At 38.0% G+C, this 21,193-nt stretch overlaps 2 protein-coding genes and 1 long non-coding RNA gene across 3 annotated transcripts; 1 reads left to right on the forward strand and 2 right to left on the reverse strand.

Moving 5' to 3' along the window:
* The first annotated feature begins 386 nt into the window (after positions 1 to 386).
* Positions 387 to 15,114, forward strand: LOC125244998 (gastrula zinc finger protein XlCGF57.1-like). Its single transcript, XM_048155413.1, has 3 exons — positions 387 to 695; positions 1,255 to 1,462; positions 13,797 to 15,114. The coding sequence occupies exons 2-3, from the start codon at positions 1,306 to 1,308 to the stop codon at positions 14,960 to 14,962; spliced, it is 1,323 nt and encodes a 440-aa protein (XP_048011370.1). The 5' UTR covers positions 387 to 695; positions 1,255 to 1,305; the 3' UTR covers positions 14,963 to 15,114.
* LOC125245023 (sterile alpha motif domain-containing protein 3-like) lies at positions 3,321 to 7,780 on the reverse strand. Its single transcript, XM_048155453.1, has 4 exons — positions 7,657 to 7,780; positions 6,797 to 6,949; positions 6,435 to 6,527; positions 3,321 to 3,638 (listed from the first exon to the last, which is right to left on the reverse strand). The coding sequence occupies exons 1-4, from the start codon at positions 7,756 to 7,758 to the stop codon at positions 3,336 to 3,338; spliced, it is 651 nt and encodes a 216-aa protein (XP_048011410.1). The 5' UTR covers positions 7,759 to 7,780; the 3' UTR covers positions 3,321 to 3,335.
* LOC125245038 lies at positions 8,411 to 11,955 on the reverse strand. The gene is made up of 4 exons (XR_007179429.1): positions 11,468 to 11,955; positions 11,330 to 11,355; positions 9,879 to 9,955; positions 8,411 to 8,641 (listed from the first exon to the last, which is right to left on the reverse strand). It is a non-coding gene; the product is annotated as an uncharacterized LOC125245038 (long non-coding RNA).
* Positions 15,115 to 21,193: the final 6,079 nt, after the last annotated feature.

The raw sequence follows: 21,193 nt of genomic DNA on the forward strand, positions 1-21,193 counted from the left end.
TGGTTGTACGTCAGAAAGTAGACTCATTGGCCGGCTCCTGCGTCAGCATCACACGCATGCATCGTGCTGCTCACGTGTACAGCAATGGCCAATACTGAGCGTAACTTTTTTCCTAAATATCCAAAATAAAAACAACAACAACAAAAACAGCATTTTCTACATTAAACCAAAACTGTAGAAATCTTTTGACACTGTGTTTCTAGCTAGCAACAAGGCTAATTTCAATTTTATTTTTATAAAGATATTTAATGAGAAAAATTTTCTAATAAATTTACAAAACTTTTAAGCTTTTTCTAGATATTTCGTTTTTTTTTTTATGGCAATAATTAACTGTGACTTGACGACAACAAAACTGCCAAGTGTCTGCTTTCAAACGAGGCCACCCTTATATTTGTTGTGTGGTTTTATTTGTGCAAAGGATTCATGAACTGTATCTGTTTTATTTTGGGTGTGACATTTATTTATTTATTGCCTCTATCTGTTTCTAATTTATCTGGTACAAATGGATTCTTTACTCAAACATTATAGTTTTAAAAAACATACACGCTTTCATTAGTTAATACTTAACATATTCATCAAATCATTGGACGTTTAATTATTTCACAGTGTGAATGATACTTTTATTTTGGTCTGGTGATGTGACGTCATAAGGCTGCGCCGCGCTCATGCGTCTGTTGTGATTCAGCTGAAGAAAGGTTTGTGTTTTAAATCGATACAAACGGTTTCGGACTTTTTTTTTAGTTTTACAGCTTGATAATTTAATTTAACATTGCAATACATTGTCTAACATAAATAAACAGTGTTTTTTTGTTAAGTAAATCGCATCCACTCACGAGTAACAGTAAACAGTCAGTTGAATCAAATACTTTGCAAAATGATTCACTGATTCGAAGCGCTCGATTCACCGCACACTGACGACACCAGCTGCTCAAAACACTGTAAATGTAACGAGAACAAACACCAACATGTGTAATGACAACTTTTACTAACCAACTGCTAATGTTTGTATAAAAGTTTAGTATTGAATATCTACAAATCAATAAACACCAAATGTAAATCATAACAAAAAGTTTATATAATTTTGAATGCTGTTAGTTTTTTTTTAATTATTATTCTTTTTAAATAATCAGATCATTTTAGTCCATTAACTCTCACTCTGACTCTCACTACTGAACTAGAGCTGATTGAGACACACCCAGAGATTTGGTTTGAATTTATATTTCTTTCTGTTAATTATTCTCATCCCAAACACAGGAAAAACTCCTTGTGAAGCGACTGAGATCCACATGACACGGTATTATAAAGATGGAGATTATTAAAGAGGAGAGTGAAGACATAAATATGGAGTTTATTAAAGAAGAGATTGAAGACATTAAGATGGAGTTTATTAAAAAAGAGATTGAAGACATAAAGATTGAAGAAACAATCAGTGTGAAACAAGAAGAAACTGAGGAACAAACAGGTTGGTTTCATTCTCAAAGCTTTTTAAATATTCTTATTAAATTTGTCCAAGGGTATTAAGCTGTTTGTCTTCTGTATTATTCAACAAAATAAGCCATAAATCATTATATAGTAGGGGTGGGAATCTTTAGACGCCTCACGACCCGATTCCGAGTCCGAGTCCAATTCCAAAACAATTCTTGATCTAATCTTATTAATTAATCTTAAAATTTAAAATCTTTTATTTATTTAAGTATAAGTACTTTTTAAAATAAGTACATAAAAAAAATAACATTTGCATGTTAAAAATACACATTTTTAGTTTAAATACTGGTGACAGTGGGAGATCTAATAAGCTGCATAAACTGTGCTTTCCTGTAGGCCAGGCCTATATATGTGTTGCGTGCCTTCCTCTGCAGACTACTTTACTCTCACGTGTCACGTGACCAAGATGTAAGCGCAGTCTTTGAGGTCAATTTTTTTTTTTTTTTTTTTTTTTTACATTTTATCATATCGTGATGCTATCGCAAATGCAATTAATCGTTCAGCCCTAGTGACAAAATGTATAACGTTCCTACGGTTTTAGAAATATATGGATGGGAAAAAAGATAGACATTTACTAAAATAGCCAATTTTATGCTTTTCTTTTTAATTTATAAAAGTTGTAATTTATTTACCCAATGCTTGAGACAGTCACACCATAGGACAATTTTGAGATTTGGCTAAATAAATAAATAATTAAAAAGTCTAATAACAAGGCAGTTTTGATATTAACATGTCCATGTAAGACAAAAAAAAAATAGTTGCATTTTAAATGATGACAATGCAAATTTTATTAATTTTTATCTTGTGTGACACTGAAAATGCCATGTCATGTCAACAACCCAATTAACTTAATTCAGCGTTGACTGATAGGCATCTGCTTTCAAATTCCTCTTCAAATTTGTGTTTATGGTCTGAAGAGCATTATGCTGCATTTACATGTTTTGCAGCACACTCTAAACCCGAATAAGTTGAGTTTACTTAAAAAATTTGAGGAAACTGGTTGCCCTAAAAAATTTAAGTAATGTTTACTTGATAAACTTGAGTGAAATGTACTTAAAAGATATTAGCCGTTCTAATAATTATTTTAAGTTGATTAGACTAAATACTTTAAGTTTACATAATACCTCTGTTCACTTACTCCACTTGCCTTTTTAATTGCATTAAATTATATACAAAAGCAATGAAACAAAAGATTTCTTTTCTTTTTTTATTTAAAACTTTTTAAAATGCAACAGTACAATTAAGACAAGTTTTAAACAAGTTTGCCCTTAAGTTTAAAAGGTTTCCACCTTTTTTCCTCTCTAAAAGTGCATCTACTCAAACAGAATATCAAGTCTTAATCAAAAGCTTTTTTGAGCTGTTCCCCTGAGAACATGACAGGTTCTTTAAACATCTGCAATTAAGCACATGAACATGCTGTATGAACATAACGTCACATGAACGTACTGTACATGTATAACAAACTTTTTTTTTTTTTTCACACCTCAGTTCAAAATACTTTAGTTTTGTTATTGCCATCACTCACTCTCTCAAAAAAACAAAAAAAAACAAAAAAACATTTATAGACTCTTTTACCCTTCTTCAGGTCTGCTGAACTATCAGAGTGAGTGCACAAATGTGTGCTTGGATTATTTTCAAAGTGCAACACTGCAAAGTATTTAAAAATAAATAAATAAAAATTAAAATAAATTAAAAAAAAAGTACAAGGCACCTTATTTTTTACTGTTGTGAATAAAAGCACTTATAACAAAATCTGACTTGAGGTTTTTTTTTTTCCACGGAACACAGAAAAAAAAAAAAAAAAAAAAAAAAAAAAAAAAAAAAAATGATGACTAGTGGACGACACCATTTTACATAATTGTGAGCAGATTTTTTAAGGATTGAATTTTTGGTGCCAGCTCCACCTTTCCAAGATTAAGGAACACCTGCTGGATGAAATTAAAAGTGTTTCTCATGCACTTAGGATAGTCCAAGTGAAGGCCATAAATAAGTCCAAAAGTTAGACAGAAGGCCTGAGGCAGGTTGTCTGGTTCCATAACGGAATTCCCTTCCAAGATGATGGCCACTTGGGAAGGGTTCAGTTGTGGAGTTTCTGCATCAACGCAGAGGATTCCTACTGGAATTTGCTGGAATGAGTCCTCGTCAGTGATATCCTAACAATGAAAGAAACAAGATCATGCAAGTTAAATAATTCTGTGTTGACAACTGAAACCTATATCCAACACACAATCAATACCAGTCTAAGTAAGTCATGCACAAAACAGAACAAATGTTCTCCTTTAATGTCAGGCCACATTTATGGCAATTTTGCAACCAATACTTGCAATGTATAAATTAAATTAGCACTGTCCTTCAAAATCAAAATACAATGAAGTTTTCCCTTCACATACGCAGAGTTGGGTTCACCCAAAAATGTAAATTTGATGTTTATCTGCTTACCCCCAGGGCATCCAAGATGTAGGTGACTTTGTTTCTTCAGTAGAATACAAATGATGATTTTTAACTGCAACCATTGCCATCTGTCAGTCTTATAATGCATGGCAACAAAATCTTTGAGTCAAAAAAACTTCCATAGACAAATCCAAATTAAACACTGCGGCTTGTGACAACACATTGATGTCCTAAGACACGAAACGATCGGTTTGAGTGAGAAACCGAACAGTATTTATATCATTTTTTACCTCTAAAACACCACTATGTCCAACTGCCTTGAGCATCCGGTGCGTGAGATGTGTATGTGCTCTGGTGTAGTTTAAAGGGTTAGTTCACTTTCAAATAAAATTTCCTGATAATTTACTCACCCCCATGTCATCTAAGATGTTCATCTTTCTTTCTTCAGTCAAAAAGAAATTAAGGTTTTTGATGAAAACATTCCATGATTTTTCTCCTTATAGTGGACTTTAATGGCCTCCAAACGGTTGAAGGTCACAATGTCAGCTTCAGTGCAGCTGCAGAGAGCTTTAAATGATACCAGACGAGGAATAAGGGTCTTATCTAGCGAAACGATCGGCCATTTTCTAAAAAAAATACAAATGTATATGCTTGATAAACACAAATGATTGCATTGCACGTGCTTCCGCTTTCTGTATTCTTCAAAAAGCTTACGCTGTATGTCCTATGCCTTCCCTATTCAACTTTTGGAAAAAACGGAACTGGCACTCGTTACGCAAGTTGAATAGGGAAGGTGATCATTTGTGTTTATCAAGTATATACAGTTGTATTTTTTTTTTTAGAAAATGTTTTGCTAGATAAGACCCTTATTCCTCGTCTGGTATCGTTTAAAGCTCTCTGAAGCTGCACTGAAACTGACATTGTGACCTTCAACCGTTTGGAGGCCATTAAAGTCCACTATAAGGAGAAAAATCATGGAATGTTTTCATCAAAAACCTTAATTTCTTTTTGACTGAAGAAAGAAAGATGAACATCTTAGATGACATGGGGGTGAGTAAATTATTAGGAAATTTTATTTGAAAGTGAACTAACCCTTTAAACTACACCAGAGCACATACACATCTCACGCACCGGATGCTCAAGGCAGTTGGACATAGTGGTGTTTTAGAGGTAAAAAATGATATAAATACTGTTCGGTTTCTCACACAAACCGATGGTTTCGTGTCTTAGGACATCAATGTATCGTCACGAGCCGCAGTGTTTAATTTGGATTTGTCTGTGCATTTATTTTTTTTATTTATTTTATTTTTTTTACTTTTTTAGATTTTGTACCCATTGACATGCATTATTTGACTGACAGACAGCAGCGGTTGCAGTTAAAAATCATCATTTGTGTTATACTGAAGAAACAAAGTCACCTACATCTTGGATGCCCTGGGGGTAAGCAAATTAACATCAAATTTTCATTTTTGAGTGAACTATCCCTTTAATTACTCACCCTCATGTCTTTTTTTATTTTTAATGAAATACAAGTTGTGTTCTTCCACTCACATCCTATGCAAATAGCACATTTAAGGTCCAAAAAGGTTGCAAATATATCATTAAAATAATTCATGGGACTCCAGTGGTTATCTAGTGGCTTAATGAAGCAACACAAAAACTATGTGCCCAGTAAAAAAGATAATAATAATAATAATAATAATAATAATTATTATTATTATTATTATTATAACAACAATAACAACAGCAACAAAAATATTATTATTAAAGGATTAGTTCATTTTCAAATAAACACATGATCGCCTTCCAAGTGGTTCCACCAAAAACGCACTTACATATTCTTCAAAAAGCTTACGCTGCATGTCCTACGTCTCCCTATTCTACTTACGGAAAGAAAGCAGCGCCAGCTCTATTTTTTCTGTAAGTAGAATAGGGAAGGTGTAGAACATGGAGGGCAAGCTTTTTTGAAGTGAACATTTGTTTATATAAAGCATATACATTTAAACATGGGGGTGAGTAAATTAGGAAAATGTTATAATTTTATTTGAAAGTAAACTAATCCTTTAACAAAATATTCCTCTCTGGCACATGTTCACAAGAGCACCACAGGCATGATTAAAGCACTGGAGTCACCTGGATTTCTTAAATGATGCATTTACCCTTCTGGACATTAAAAGTGCTAGTTGCATAGACTGACAGTGGAGGAACAGACAAACAGATATCATTAAAATACATTCATGTTCAGAACACAAATTGAGGTAAGTCATATTGGTTTAGAATATGTTTGAATAACTAATAACTAATGATTTTCATTTTTTGGTGAACCAACAATTTAAACTGGGGAAGAAAAAAAAAAAAAAAAAAATTACTTTTTTTTTTTAAATAAATATTTTCAATCTGTCCCAACATTAACCAGTAATGCAACTATTTAAAAATGGTTAAAATACTGAAAATAAAATTTTGGAAGATAATGAAAATTAGCAGCAGGCAATCTTCATTAATGAAATAATATTTTACTTTGTACCTGGAAAATTTACCAAAAAAATTGAATAACTTACGGAGCAGGTCTTAAAGAAGGTGGAAGGATCATCCCCCAAAATGACTGGCAGTCCACGAAGGCAAAGGGACCGAACATCTGTTGGCTCAGTGGTCTGGAAGATATGGCAGATATTGTAAAACAGTTTGGTTGGAATACACAAATGCATTTAATTAATAATTTTTAGAGTTTGGGAAGTAAAGAAGAGGACAAGACGAAATGACAAACATAAAAGGAGAAAGGGGAGTAAAGGGAGACAACAGAGAAGAGAGAAACAAGAGAAAGAAAAAGTAGAAACAAGAGTGGACAGACAAGTAAAGAATACAGAGGAATGACAAAAAAACAGGAGGAATAAGGTAGACTGATGTAGACAAATAAACCCACCTTTGTCTTACGTAAAAGCTCAGCCAAAAGCTGACCAGCAAGGCCTTTCTTCTTTCTGAAGATGTCCATTAGATTTGGAGAGTAACGGTCAAGAGCATCAAAGAAGCTCTCTCTGAGATTTTTACCCACTACTCGGTTGAACTCGTAATAAACCTAAAATATAAAACGTCAAACCATATTAAGCCATGGTCAATGCCACATGATTTGTGTCACAGTGCTGACCACCCCTAATGGTTATACATGCCCATTGTCATTTATACCTATTTGTGTAGTCCAGTGGTGTTCAAACCTGTCCTGGAGGCACCCCAGCCTTGCACATTTTGTATGGCTCCAGTTATCAGACACACCCAATTTAGTTCTTGCGGTCTAAACTAACAAGCTGAAGAGTTAGATCATGTGTGATAAATGAGGGAGACTGTGGCGAGGGGGGCGTGGTTTAGCGGGGTCTGCAAAGGGAGTGTGGAGTGCGGTGAGCGGGTGAATGTAAATCACGAACACCTGTTTCTCGTTCCAGTAATTGGCATGGAGACGGATAAAACGCCAGGAGAAGCAGGAGCGTGAGAGAGAGAGAGGGACTGCTGAAGTCAACTGAGTGAGCTGTGCTCGTGTCGTGGAGTGAAGCCCGTCCTTGGTGTGGAATTATTGTGTGCGTTGCACCGTCTTTTTGTTTATGTGTTTGATATTTTTCTCTGGTGAATAAAACTGTCAAGCCCAAAGCCGATCCCTGTCCTCTTCCTTCCCATTACACAAAGAACCTTCATTACAGAGACACAAAATGTGGAGAGCTGGGGTGCCTCCGGGACAGGTTTGAAAACCACTGGTGTAAGTCTACAATAAAAAAAAAAATTCTTGTACTGTACCTGACTCTCTGTAAACAGAGCTGGCCATCGAAGAATCATCTGGCTGATGTGAGGCTTCTCATTAACAACTTCTTTTCTGCGAAGAGCAAATGTCATGTCCATGTGTTGCTTGACAAGGGATCCATTTGGCTTTGTCTTCTTCATTTCATTAACAAGAACCTGACGAACTCCTTCTAGGTTCTTGTCATCCATCCCCTCTGGATTTTCAGGTAAGAAATTTATTTCCCCTTTCCTAGGCTTCTTGATGTCTTTGTTGGGAGGGTTGCCAATTGCAGTGTGCCTCCCACGTTTACCAGCATTGATAGTGACTTCAAGTCGACCCAGCTGGCGCATTTTGGTCCTATAATTACCCATCTTGAATTTTAAACTATTTTTCCATCCTTCCCAACCAGAGGATGACCCTGGCTCTTTCAGACATGGGTGTGTTTGTACCAAGGATTTTGCAACAGCATCAAATTCTTCCTTCGTTGGATATGCTTTAAATTCATAGATGGCCTCAGCAAGTTTCTCCAGAATATCATGTTTCATCTCTTTTGGGACTTTCAGATTGGTTTCATCCCTCAGATACAGCAGGTTGCCTTGACGAAGTCGATACTCGACATCAACTGAAAATTTTGGAATAGAAAATACATCTGGCCACTGAGAACTTCTATCCATAGAAGAGACAGACAGGATCTCTGTGTCTGCCAGGCTGCATGTTTCACTAAAACATTCACTTTGTGAAGCAAATAGGTTCAAGCTCAATTATGGGGATGATTTTGATGGTAGGCTTATCCGGAAGCTCAGAAAGATCTGTAAGATTGCATAGTTCATTGTTAAATTCAGGATCTTGGTACTGTAAAGAGAAGCTGTAGTTCGTTTGGAGGGTGGATTTGAGCCATCCAATCAAATCTTCAAGTCTGTCAGGCCGTGTTGTCATAGTCATTTTTCTTATATCTCCATCAGTGACAATAACTCTCATGGTTAGTTTCTGTTGGACAGCCATCTGGGAAAAAATAATAAAGACATTTTTAGCAGATAACATATCGTCTCAGTGTCACCATAAGTTCTCCTTGCACCTTGTATGCTGATAATGGGAAGACATCATTCAGCTCTGAAACCCTAACCACACACATCGAGGTGACATCACTGCAGAGAAGTTGGTACGATCTAAAGTGCTCAGAGTACCATGCTGTCATTTTGTGGCAAACAAACAAAATTTCTGTGTTAGCCACAACAATCTTCTCAATTTGGGCATATTCAGGGAGACCTGAGCAAGAGCCAGTACAGAGAATCATGCCTGGATTATACTTGATTCCATCTAAACAGACAGACGATGCATTAAAAACAGATCCAGAATGATCCTGAATGTTTTGAGTGATTACACTCTGAACATTCATGGGGAAAGAGGCAAGCAAAATTGGGGTGACCTTTGAGACTTCAACTGATGGTTTGAAAAATGAGCTACAATCAAGATGGTAACTGTTTGCTTTCTGGTGTTTGGTAGCAAGTGTCATCGCAACATTTTTGAAATTCTGTGCATTGCGAATTGACCTTTTAAAGAATTTATGCTTCCCCTCGAAGCGCATTGTCCAAACTTCACACAGGGGCCCGAATTTCCTTATTAGCTGAGGGTAATGTTCTATATAGTGATGTTTAGGCTTTAAACGGAAATCAGGAAATGTTGACTGCAGCAGCTGTCTGTGGTCTGCTATCTTACATTCCAGGAAATGCAGTGTCTCTTCAGTATGCCGTGGTGCCACAACTAGCTCAACAATGTCCTTGAGAAGCATGAGAATTTCCCAAGTGTCGTCACCCTCAGGGACATAGCTACCAATGAGAAATGGAAGAAGCCTTATGAGACACCAGTTCTCATGGGCATTTCCACCAATGGTACCTTTGGTGGAAAATCCCTTTCCAATCACTTGTGGTCTGTCTGTTTTGTCAGCAAATGTGTAATGAAAGTATTTGATGGCATGATTTAACATGTCCAGAGTGAAATAATTCTTGCCTATCAGGTCTGTAAGGCACAGGGACAACTCGGTTGGAACAATCCCTTCTAAGACATCATGCATGATGTCAGGAGGGTACCCACTGACCACATGAAAGTGATCAAGATTCTCAGTTAGTGGGCAGGCACCTTTGACACCATAGGTTCGACTCAATTCTGGGTTCTGTCTAACTTCCTGCACCTGCCTATTATGGGAGTCTTTCTCTCGGAGCTGGAAGGAACCAGAACGTACCTCTTGCTGCTGAGTGTCTCCACTGCTCGCCAAACAATATCTGCAAAACTTGTCGACAGAGAAGCTCTCCAGGAATCCTGCAAGAGAGTGGGCACCAAGATTATCAGCTGCAACAAATAATGCTGTACCTCTCACAGTTTTACCAAGTTTTTCGAGGTAAACCCCATTTTGCTCCAATATCTTCAGATCATAAATAAGTGGTTGCAAAATTTTTGCATAACCACACTTTTTGACTGTTGACGAATTACACAGCAAAGCAAGCTGGATTGAGTTGAGGGTTGATCGATATTTTGCTGGTAAGTTGGCAATGACCCAGTACACAGCACACATTTTGTGTTTTAGCTTTGATGTTCCTAGTGGGTTTGCAATTTCAAAGTCATCTATGTAAAGTCCCAGAGCAATTGTGAAATCATCTCTTGTAAGTAAAGAATTTTCATTAAAGTACTGCCCATCTACATATGATCTGTATTCCTGCAGCACATGGACCTTTTCTGACATTGCTCGGTTTAACACATCAGTTTTGTTAAGCAACTTCTGTAGCATGGAAAGAATGGGGACATATGCAAGTGCTTTTTGTCCTTTCTCCACAACATATTCAATGGGGTTTACTAGAGGAAACTCTCTGCGTACATAGGCTGCTCTTCTTTTAGCAGTTCCTAAGGGTCCATCTTTTGCCAAAAAATGCATAATGTTACCTTCTGACACAACACTTGTAACCTCTCTTACAAGAGTTTCATCCATGTCAGGATATTTACTTAACACAGCCCTGACTCTGTTGTGCAAAAGTGGCTGTGATAGTTTATGAATCTGACAAAGCTGTTCTACGACTTCTTGTACAGAACTCTCTGGTATGTTCAAAACACTTTGCATCTTTAACAGAAGAGATGCCAAGTTGTGCTCAAGCTGTTTTTCTAAATCAGGAAGATCATTATTGCTGTCTTCTTCACTCAGGGCTTCTAAATCTTCCAGATCTTCAGCATGTGACATTTGCTCTTCTGCAGCATCACTGTCAGGGCTTGTGTAATAATGACCAATGATTTCTGATTTAAATCTTTTCCAGTTCTGTTCCTTGTGTAACTTGCTCTTGTGCGCTTTGAATGTGGAATAGACACTGCTTTCAAAGTTACACTGTTTGTAAGGGCACTTGACTTTATGATTTACTTTTAAATGTGCAGTGTGCAAGTGAATTAAGTAATCAGCCTCAGAACAATACTCGGCAAACCCACAAGACAGACAGCTAAACTTAACTGGTACATCTACACTCTGCTGACCAGACGGTTTGGAGTGAAAGCGGGATAAGTGCACTTTTAAGGCATTAAACGATTTAAAAGTGCATAGACATTCCTGATGCAAACATGGAAATGGCTCATTTCTAGCATAACTGCCATGTTTCAGTCTGTAATGTTTAAATAACTGTGATCTTTTTTCACAGTTAAAAGAACAATACTTACACTTCCAGTGCATGCCTTCCTGCAACCTGAAACACAAAACAAATTTACTGTTAGAGAGCGTTCATCTGTGTTTGCATTTAAACATTAATTCAACATTAAATAAAACTTGGTTTTTAAAGTTAGTTTAAATTCACTCACCAGATTTATTAAATTTGTCACGCTGTTGAACTTTCTGCTCCACTGGAAACACGTTTAAAACGCAGCACTTCAGATGGGATCAAACGGGACCGTGTCTGCTGCAGGCCAGTGACAAAAACAACTATATGACATCTGGAAATAACATCGTCTGTTTAAAGTATGTTTTCTACGCTCGCAAACAATCCCTCGATGAAACAGCGAGAACAATACACAGACGAAAAAGGGCTGCGGAGCTCGCCTCACGTGAGTTCAGGCTTGGCGCGATGAATTATGCGAGGCGAACTCGCACGGGTAAAACGGGACCATGCCCACGGCCAACCACGTAAAAAGCCTAGTCGGTGAAAATATCGCAACCCGTTTAACAATTTTTGTAGTGCTCGCAAACAGCTCTTAAAAAATAAAATGTAACAATAAACAGACTACAAAAGGCCGCGGAGAACGCCACACAAGATAACGTTATTCAAGTGGTATCGTGTTCACTGCGCAAGTGAATAATCTTGCAAGTTGGCCAGCGGAAATTCCTTAAATTGTGTTTTTCATTACTCCCAATCACCCAGCCGATGTCATGACTATGCCAGCCGAATTTGCCTGTCGTGTCAGATGTTGAAGTAGCCTAGGACCCGAACACGAGTAAAAAATGCGAAACACACTTAAAACAGTGTTTTTTATACTCATAAACAGCCTCTCAGCCTCTCAACAGAACAAAAAGCTGATTTAAATGATTATATTCTAACTACTCACCAACAACTCTACGAAACCACATGCAGCTGCAACCACATGAAAATGGCGTCGTCTAAAACTTCTCAACAGCTAACTGGGGTGGGTGGATGGGTGTGGTCAGTTGAAAAACTTTTTAAATTTAATCCATTAAACTTAAAGTTATTCACACATTCAACTATGTCTGCAGAAGTAGTAGAATTTACTTACATTTTTACAGTATTGCACTAAATCTTAAAAAAATTAAGTATGTTGCAATTAAACTGTTTTTGTAGATATTAAATCTGGGCTAACAGTGCACTGAGCATTGTAGGCCTGTTGAGCGCATAAACGCAAAGGCCAATCTGAAGTGTTAAAGCTCAGAATAACACGGTTCATCGATTGTTCATTGACTGAGTTTTGCACGCTCAAATCATCTCATTACCAACAAAGTGTAGGCATAATGTAAATAATTAGAAATTGTTTTATAAGGCATTGAGTAATTTGGCCATAACAGGAGTACAGAACTAAAGGTATTAAAGGATTAGTTCACTATTAAATGAAAATTAGTCCAAGTTTTACTCACGCTCAAGCCATCCTAGGAGTATATGGCTTTCTTATTTTTTTTATATATTTTAATAAATATCCTGACGCATCCGAGCTTTATAATAGCAGTGATCAGGGGTTATGAGTCTGAGCTGCTGAAAGTGCCTCCATCCACATCTATCCATCATAAACATATCCCACACGGCTCCGGGGGGGTTAGTAAAGGTCTTCTGAAGCGAATTGTTATGAAGTAAAGTATCTAGCTTCCGCCAGACTACGTTCCGTATTCAAATTACGAAGAAAGTGTAAAAAGCTTACACTACGTTCTACGCCTTCCCTGTTCAACTTGCAACGCAACGCCAGTTTACACTTTCTTTGTAACTTGAATACAGAAGGAAGTCTGGTGTAAGTTAGATATTTTACTAAACTTCGATGAGGGCCTTGGAAACGGGTCGGGTTCAGTATTAGTGGTCTTGGGTAATTTAAAATAAATGTGCTTTATACCGAATGGACCCGAGAAGACACAAATTCTTTAAATCTGTATGAGGCATTTAACAATTTTATTATTTAAACAATTCTATGACAACTTCATCTCACTTTTTCTACATTCTCTCTGAATTTGTGTTTCTATTTTTCAAACAATATTTATAGATAAAGGTGATGTAATTGAACCAACAACAATGACATTTTAACCATGATACATTTAACAAAAAATGTATAAAGATGTCAATTCCTACTAAAGGAAAAAGTTAGTACACCCTGTGCCCTAATAGCTGGTATTGTCTGATTTGTCTGGAATAACCTTAATAAGACGTTTCCTATAACTAAAGTTTTTCCCACTCCATAAATATTTTTTTCAGCTGTGTGATGTTTGAGGGGTTTCCTGCATGCACAGCCCATTTCGAATCTCAATAGGATTCAGATCCAGCCTTTGACTTGGCCATTCCAGAACTCTCCATTTCTTTGTTTTGAACCATTCCTTGGTTGATGTACTGGAATGTTTTGGGTCATTGTCATATTTATTAACCAACGTTTCAGCTTGCTTTGTGCAATTAAAGTGGTATTAACTTGCATTTGTCATTTTTAGACCTGATGGCACTGAAAGAGGAGACTAAAGTGAATGAAGTGGAAGAGAAAGATCAATATACGAATCATCATGATTTCATAAATGGAGAAAAATCTTTCAGTTGCTCACAGCCTGAAAAGACTTCCTCACGAAAAAGAGCTGAAAAGGCAGGGACTAGAAGTCACTTCATCTGCCAACAGTGTGGAAAGAGTTTCAATAGAAAAGTAAACCTTAAAGCCCACATGAGAATTCATACTGGAGAGAAATCCTACATGTGCCTTCAGTGTGGAAAGGGTTTCACTCAAAAAGGAAACCTTAAAGCCCACATGAGAGTTCACACTGGAGAGAAGCCTTACACCTGCCAACAGTGTGGAAACCGATTCACTCTAGAAGGAAGTCTAAACAGGCACATGAGAATTCACGCTAAAGAGAAACCCTACACATGCCATCAGTGTGGAAATAGTTTTGATCAACTTGGAAAACTTAAAGTCCACATGAGAATTCACACTGGAGAGAAACCCTACAAATGCCCTCAGTGTGGAAAGAGTTTCAATCAAACAGGACACTTTGAAGACCACATAAGAACTCACAGTGGAGAGAAGCCTTTCACCTGCAAACAATGTGGGAAAAGTTTCAACCAAAATAGAAACCTGTACAGGCATATGAGAATTCACACTAGAGAGAAGCTTTATACATGCCATAAGTGTGGAAAGACTTTTGATCAATATGAAATACTTAAAGGCCACATGATAATTCATACTGGAGAGAAACCCTATCCTTGCCCTCAGTGTGGAAAGAATTTCAATCAAAAAGGAAACCTTAATAGACACATGAGAATTCATACTGGAGAGAAACCTTACAGATGCTCTCAGTGTGGAAATAGTTTTAATAAAAAAAGACACCTTAAACTCCACATGAGAATTCACTCTGGTGTGAAACCCTACTTGTGCTTTCAGTGTGGAAAGAGTTTCAATCAAGTAGGACACTTTGAAGACCACATAAGAATTCACACAGTAGAGAAGCCTTTCACCTGCAAACAATGTGGAAAAAGTTTTAGCCGACAAGGACTTCTTACCATACACACAAGAATTCACACTGGAGAGAAGCCATTTAAGTGTTGTCACTGTGAAAAGACTTTCAGATATAAAGAAACACTTGATAGCCATGAGGATTCATGTATGAAATAACTGTATAATGTCATCAGTGTAGAATGAGTTTCACTGACAGAAATCACTTTAGGATCATGTAATAACTCAAACCAGAGAAAAGCCTTTTATGAGCCGTCACTGTGGAAAGACTTGCGGAAATAAAGCAAACCTTGGGGTTCACATATACCTGATATACTCAGGCAGAATTCTTTCTTTCTTTGTTTGGGGGTTAAAAGAAGTTCAAAATAACTGAGCAGCAGAACATCCCTAATGCATTTAGAAGTCGTGGATATTCATTTTATCATTACATTTTATTGTCAATGACAATGTGAAGTGGAGTGGTAATAACTCAGTTGTAAATCCATTGAAAACTAAGTAGCCACAGTCAAGTGAAATCATCTTCATTTTATATAGTGCTTTTTACAATACAGATTGTTTCAAAGCAGCTTCACAGTGATAAGCTCTGCTCAGTGATAGAGCAGAGATTGATTGCTCCTGTCTTCCTCGCTGCTGAGTGGTTTGCGTCTGTAAGCTCTGTATAGCTTTTTGTTTTGAATCTCTAGTTACTATCATTCCATGTTGTTTATATTGTTAAATATAACTTATTCATCACTGTATATCAGATATTGTCTAATATTGCCTATTACTTTAATCTGACTAATTGTTATTGCTAGCACGATGCATTAGCATTTCACTAGCCTGTTAACTTGTCATTGCTTGCCATCTTTTTTTTTATCTCACGCACTCGCACCTTTACGAGTCTGAGTCAGTTGGATCAGTCAACAAATGCAGCAAGTCATGTCATCTTCACCTGTTATTGTCATTTGCATTGCCTGCCACATGTATAGTATAGCCTTCTCTGTCTGTGGTGAGATTTACACATGTGATAAATTCAGAGACATAGTCAGGCTAACAGAGATTTCAGGATTAGAGACGCACATCCAAACTTTAATTGAGGATAGTAAGAATGCAAGGGCTTTGGATGTGACTAGCTTAGTGAACTCTGTACATTGTTGAGTTCCGCCTGTAGAGCAAAGCAGAAGTGCAGCAGGGTAACTGGGTGATTAGAACATCAAACAGGTTCTCTCCACTCAGTGATGCATCCACTGAGAATCCTGTTGAAAGTGCCCTAGTTATTGGCGATTCTATTAAAGAGAATGTAAAAATAGAGACACCAGCCACCATAGTCACATGTTTGCTGGGAGCCAGAGCACCTGACAACAAAGCAAATTTAATTTGCTGGCTAATGCTAATTGTAAATACACTAAGATTTTTATTCACATCGGCACTAATTATGTTCGACTTCACCAGTCGGAGACCACTAAAATTAATATTTAAGAGGTATGTGAACTCGCAATTACGATGTCGGACACTGTAATTTGCTCTGGCCTTCTTTCTGTTCATCTGAGTGATGAGATACTTAGACAGCCAGCCATTGAGTGATGATAGTCTGCTAAGTGGTGTCTGCAGAATAATATAGGTTTCATAGACAATTAGAAAAGTTTTTCGGGTAGACCCAACCTGTTGAAAAGAAATGGTATTCATCCCTCCTGGGGTGGTGCTGCTCTTCTTTCTAGTAATGTGGCGTGTGAGCATAACTACATTGTCACTGCAGCTGCAGAGAAGCGCAGGTATTCACACTTGAAGCATTTGTAAAGCGTTGCAACAGCGGCTCCAAGCTACATATAAAGTGAGCATTTCTTTACAAAGGCAACTATAAATTTATTTTAAGTTGGTGATTTATAAACTTAGTCTTGAAAGTTTGTTAACAAGGGGAGGTGTACATAAGCTGTTTTGTCCTTCTGTTTCTTCATCCTATAAAAGTTTGTTTCAACTCTTATTCAACTCTTAAAAAGAGTTGTAATCAACTCTTAAAAAAAATCATTTTATGATTAGGTGAATAAGACTTTACAGGGAATAATACAAAGATGAGATGAGTAGGGATCTCCTTCTTTGTCACAACCTCCATAACAGCAGCTACTATGGTGTCTATTTTCCCATCCTTGATTGGTGTACCAAAGCCCTCTTGGTCCAAATATCTTACAAAATCAAAATTAACTGCCATTAGGGTTCATTTTTTAGTTTGATTATTCATAAAAAGATGCTGCTTAAGTACAGACACATCAGTAGATTCATCCAGATCAAGTCTCTCTGCTTGGGATGGTTTAAGCCCCGGTTATACTTCAGCCGCCTGCGTTTGTGCACTGTTCGACGTAATTTTCGTCATGCAGAGGGACCCCTTCCAGACGGTGCGAGTGCAACAGCGCATGCGCAAGCAGGAAAGAAAAGTCCTCTAGGTGGCAATACACATACAGTACTGAGCACAATGTGCAGTTGTCGAAGAAGAGTGTGTAAAGAACGATTAAAAAATAAGACGAGTAAACTCAAAATCATGCCTTCTCCATCGTTTTTGATTCTTGTTCTCTTGGTGTATCTTCTGAACTATGTTGCAATGGTGGCTGCACTATTTTTCTTCTCTGATCCTGCCTAGCGAATGTCCGGTTGTCTGGTAATAGTATAGAAAAAATTGCACTGCGCATGTGTCGAACTCTGTCATCTGTGCGTATCCTTGGTTTAGTATACTTTGAAAGACTGTGCATGTGACGCGTCCGGGTGCAGAAAGTGAATATACCCAGGGCTCAAGGGTGTTTTCACACCTATGGATTGTTTGTTTTGTTCTGAAACAGGGACTAAATTTGTTACAATGTTGCATTTTCTTCTTGGTTTGGTTCGCTTTCACATGGCAACATTTCAAAGAGTACCAAAATGCATTTAGGCAAGTCACATTCGAGTACAACCGTCCTCTTATTGGTCAGAGCTTTCTCTGCATCATCCATCAAAATAATGATTGACAAGTTCGCTTCATGAGCTTATTGTAGCTTTATTTGTAACTGTTGAGACACACGCAAACACTTTATAAATGTAGCCGTCTTTCGCGCTGTTAAATTATATACTACATCCATATTAATGCTGTGGCAAATTCAAACGCGGGCTCTTTCTCTCTCTCTGTCTCTGGATTTCCCAGCGCTGTCTAGTAGGCGACTTGTTGTCAGTGTGTTGAGAGAGACCATATGTCCATATGACCATATTTATAATGAATGCTTTGTCGGGACAGCATTCTCGCACGGAGAAGTGCAATTACACAACAGAGGCACTCGTTGGTTTTCAGCTATGGTAAATAATGTGGTCACTCACAGAATCAGACACTACCGCTTTTTATATCACATTTCCCATTATGAATTATGATATCATTTGGTTCGTTGGTCTGTTAACTGGGTCGGATTGCTTTCACATCTCAAGCGAACCGCTCCAGAGTTCGTTTGAAAACGTACCGAGACAACTTCTTCAAGGAGGTCTTGGTACGCTTGTTTGGTACGCTTTTGGTGTGCACCCGAGTGCGATTGCTGCTTTCACACCTGCCCAAACGAAACTGCACCAAAGGGGGAAACGAACTCTAGTACGATTCAACTGAACTAAATGAGGCAAGTGTGAAAGCACCCTTTATCTCCTGCAGGATAGGTTTCTCAATGACTGCTGCTAGAATTCCTAACATGTCATCAGTGATCCTGTGAGACCTGTAATTGGTGCTCTGACCAACCTGAAAAGCATGCAAACATTTGGATTTTCAGTTATTACAAAGTAATATAGCCACAATGAAAAAAGTAATAGGCATTAACACATTTTATTATTTATTCAAATTCACAGTTACATTTAACATGACAGAATTTAACTATAAATTACTAACTTGAAGCATAGACATGCAAATTATTATGCAGTTAACAAAGTGTTGCCTGTGGGTTTTATTTAACATTTGAAAAATTAAACAAACATGCATTGATAGCCAGTACACAGACTTCCAAATACAGCTCTGAAATTAAAACAGACATGACACGACATCTTTCATCAACTCAATGTGACATTGCATGGCAGCTCCATGTTGATCAGAGGATGCATGCTTGTCCAACTTGTCCTTTCTATAAGACTCGCAGGGAGACTCAATGTAGACAAGCAACTCTTTACTTGGCTTCTTGTGTTGCCGACATAAGTGACAAAACATTCCTTAATGAATCGAAACAGCTAACATTAGCTCACTTGCTAACAGCATTCAGGTAATAGAAGGTAAGCAAAGGGAAGCATTTTGCTACTATCCCATGTGCTGAAGCAAGCAGGAGAGAAGAGACTACAGTGACCACCCGTCCCGCAATTTGCGGGACAGTCCAGAAATTGGGAGCTTTGTCCCGCGTCCCACAAGACTTAAGTAGTGACCCTCATTTCATTTATGTCTGTATTTTTTATTCATCCCAGAAATTACAATACCACAGTAAGAAATATAATAAAAAACTGTGACTGGCATTTAAAAATTTATTTGTGCAGCTGTCATATTCTAGCTATGAAAATAACCAACCAAAGCAATCATAGAGAGAGGTTTTCCTGCTGTTGACAACTGAGTGGACAGCACAAAGGAATAGTTAAGTGCGGGCCTCATCAAAGTCAGTAAACACAATTACACCAGCAAGGATTTCATCTCACATACTGGTTAAGAACCTCAAGAGCTGCTCAAAGCTGCCCAGATTGATGATTTAAAGCATGTAGCCTAATCATCCATCCTGATCTTAAATATTTCGATCAAACATGCGGCGATCCCGTGGATGCTCAAGCGCCACCCACAGAAATGGTCGACCAATAAAAAAATTGATTGCGACTTTCAGACATGACTTTCTTCTCATGTTAATAGTTCATTTAATGCGGGTTCTATGACGTTATTATAATGAAAAATGTTGAGAGTGCATTATTGTAACACAAGAGTGCATCAAATGCGTGAGCAGGAATCTCTCCGCTCACAGGCGGATTCCCTTCTCGCACAAAACTGGATGTGTACTCTTGCTCAGATATCACATGTGCATGCTCAAACTTTGTCCTCCTGCATGTGCAGCTGTGAATCTAGAATTGTCTTCTCTCCAGGATTTAATGTTGCCATAAGCGCAACATTATAGTGTGGGCACCCAAAAAAATAACCACAATTCTAATAATCCGATTAATTAAAATTGCATGTAAACGGGAGTGAAGAGCTTTGCTCCTGGCATCATAATGCAATTAAGACATTGCGCTGATTGTTGGAAATAATTGCATTATTGGTGCTCATGTACTGTAAACGTACCCAATGACAAATGCGGAACAGTTAGTTGATGCATTCATGACCTCAAGGCTAGATTACTGTAACGCTCTACTGGGTGGTTGCCCTGCACGCCTAATAAACAACCTCCAGCTGGTCCAAAATGCAGCTAGAGTTTTTATTAGAACCAGGAAGTATGATTATTAGTCCATTTCTGTCAACAGTGCATTTGCTCTCAATTTTAAAATCTTGATAATTACTTACAAAGCAATAAATGGTTTAGCTCCCCAGTACTTAAGTGAGTACTCTTAACACATTATTGTCCTTCACTTCTATTGTGATCTCAAAATTCAAAGACTGGCCCATGAGGGCTAGTGAGGAGGTTTTTCCCCTGTGGGATCTGGTGTTGGGGCTGGAACACCTGAAGCAGGGAGAAAGCCAGACCGATGTGAGTAAATTTTGAGTTCCATTGTGAGTAAAGCAGCTTGAGCACGAGAAAAGGTGAGATAGCCTGAAGAGTCGGCATCCTTCAATACAGGAGGATGTTGCTGGTGTAGGAATCGAGGGTGAACCAGACACATATGAATCTTCCAGATCAGGTCTTCAACCCTGCTCCTGGGGACCCACTATCCTGGAGAGTTTACCTCCAACCCTAATCAAACACATCTGACGCAGCTAATCAAGCTCTTCAGGATGGCTTGAGACTACACATGCAGGTGTGCAGAAGTAGGTTGGAAATAAACTTTCCAGGACAGTGGGTCCCCCAAGACCTCTGTTCCAGATAATTTGTTCAAACATAATTTCACACAAAAAACCCAACTCAACACTCCAGACCCCAAATCAACCGTCTAGGACCATAAATGAAGTGAGCTCCATCCAGTCCAGTCTCAGCTAACTAACAAACCCCCCAGCTAAGTACTTTATGGCCTTGCAAGTTTGTAAGAAATAATCTTAGCTAAGGAATAACGTTGTCAACTTTGGGCAGTAAACCCAAGACTAATTGTCAAAAGACAACACCCCACACAGCAAAAGGACTCCGCGGAGGTATCGCGGCTTCCGGAACCGCGAACGGACCCGTATCAGCGTCCACTTGCGCGCAGTGACGGATCCGCAACGAAGCCAGATCGCCTTGGCTCCGCGCTGCATCCGTGATTAAA

The sequence above is a fragment of the Megalobrama amblycephala genome, linkage group LG14 (assembly GCF_018812025.1).
Source record: "Megalobrama amblycephala isolate DHTTF-2021 linkage group LG14, ASM1881202v1, whole genome shotgun sequence".
Lineage (NCBI taxonomy): Eukaryota > Metazoa > Chordata > Actinopteri > Cypriniformes > Xenocyprididae > Megalobrama > Megalobrama amblycephala.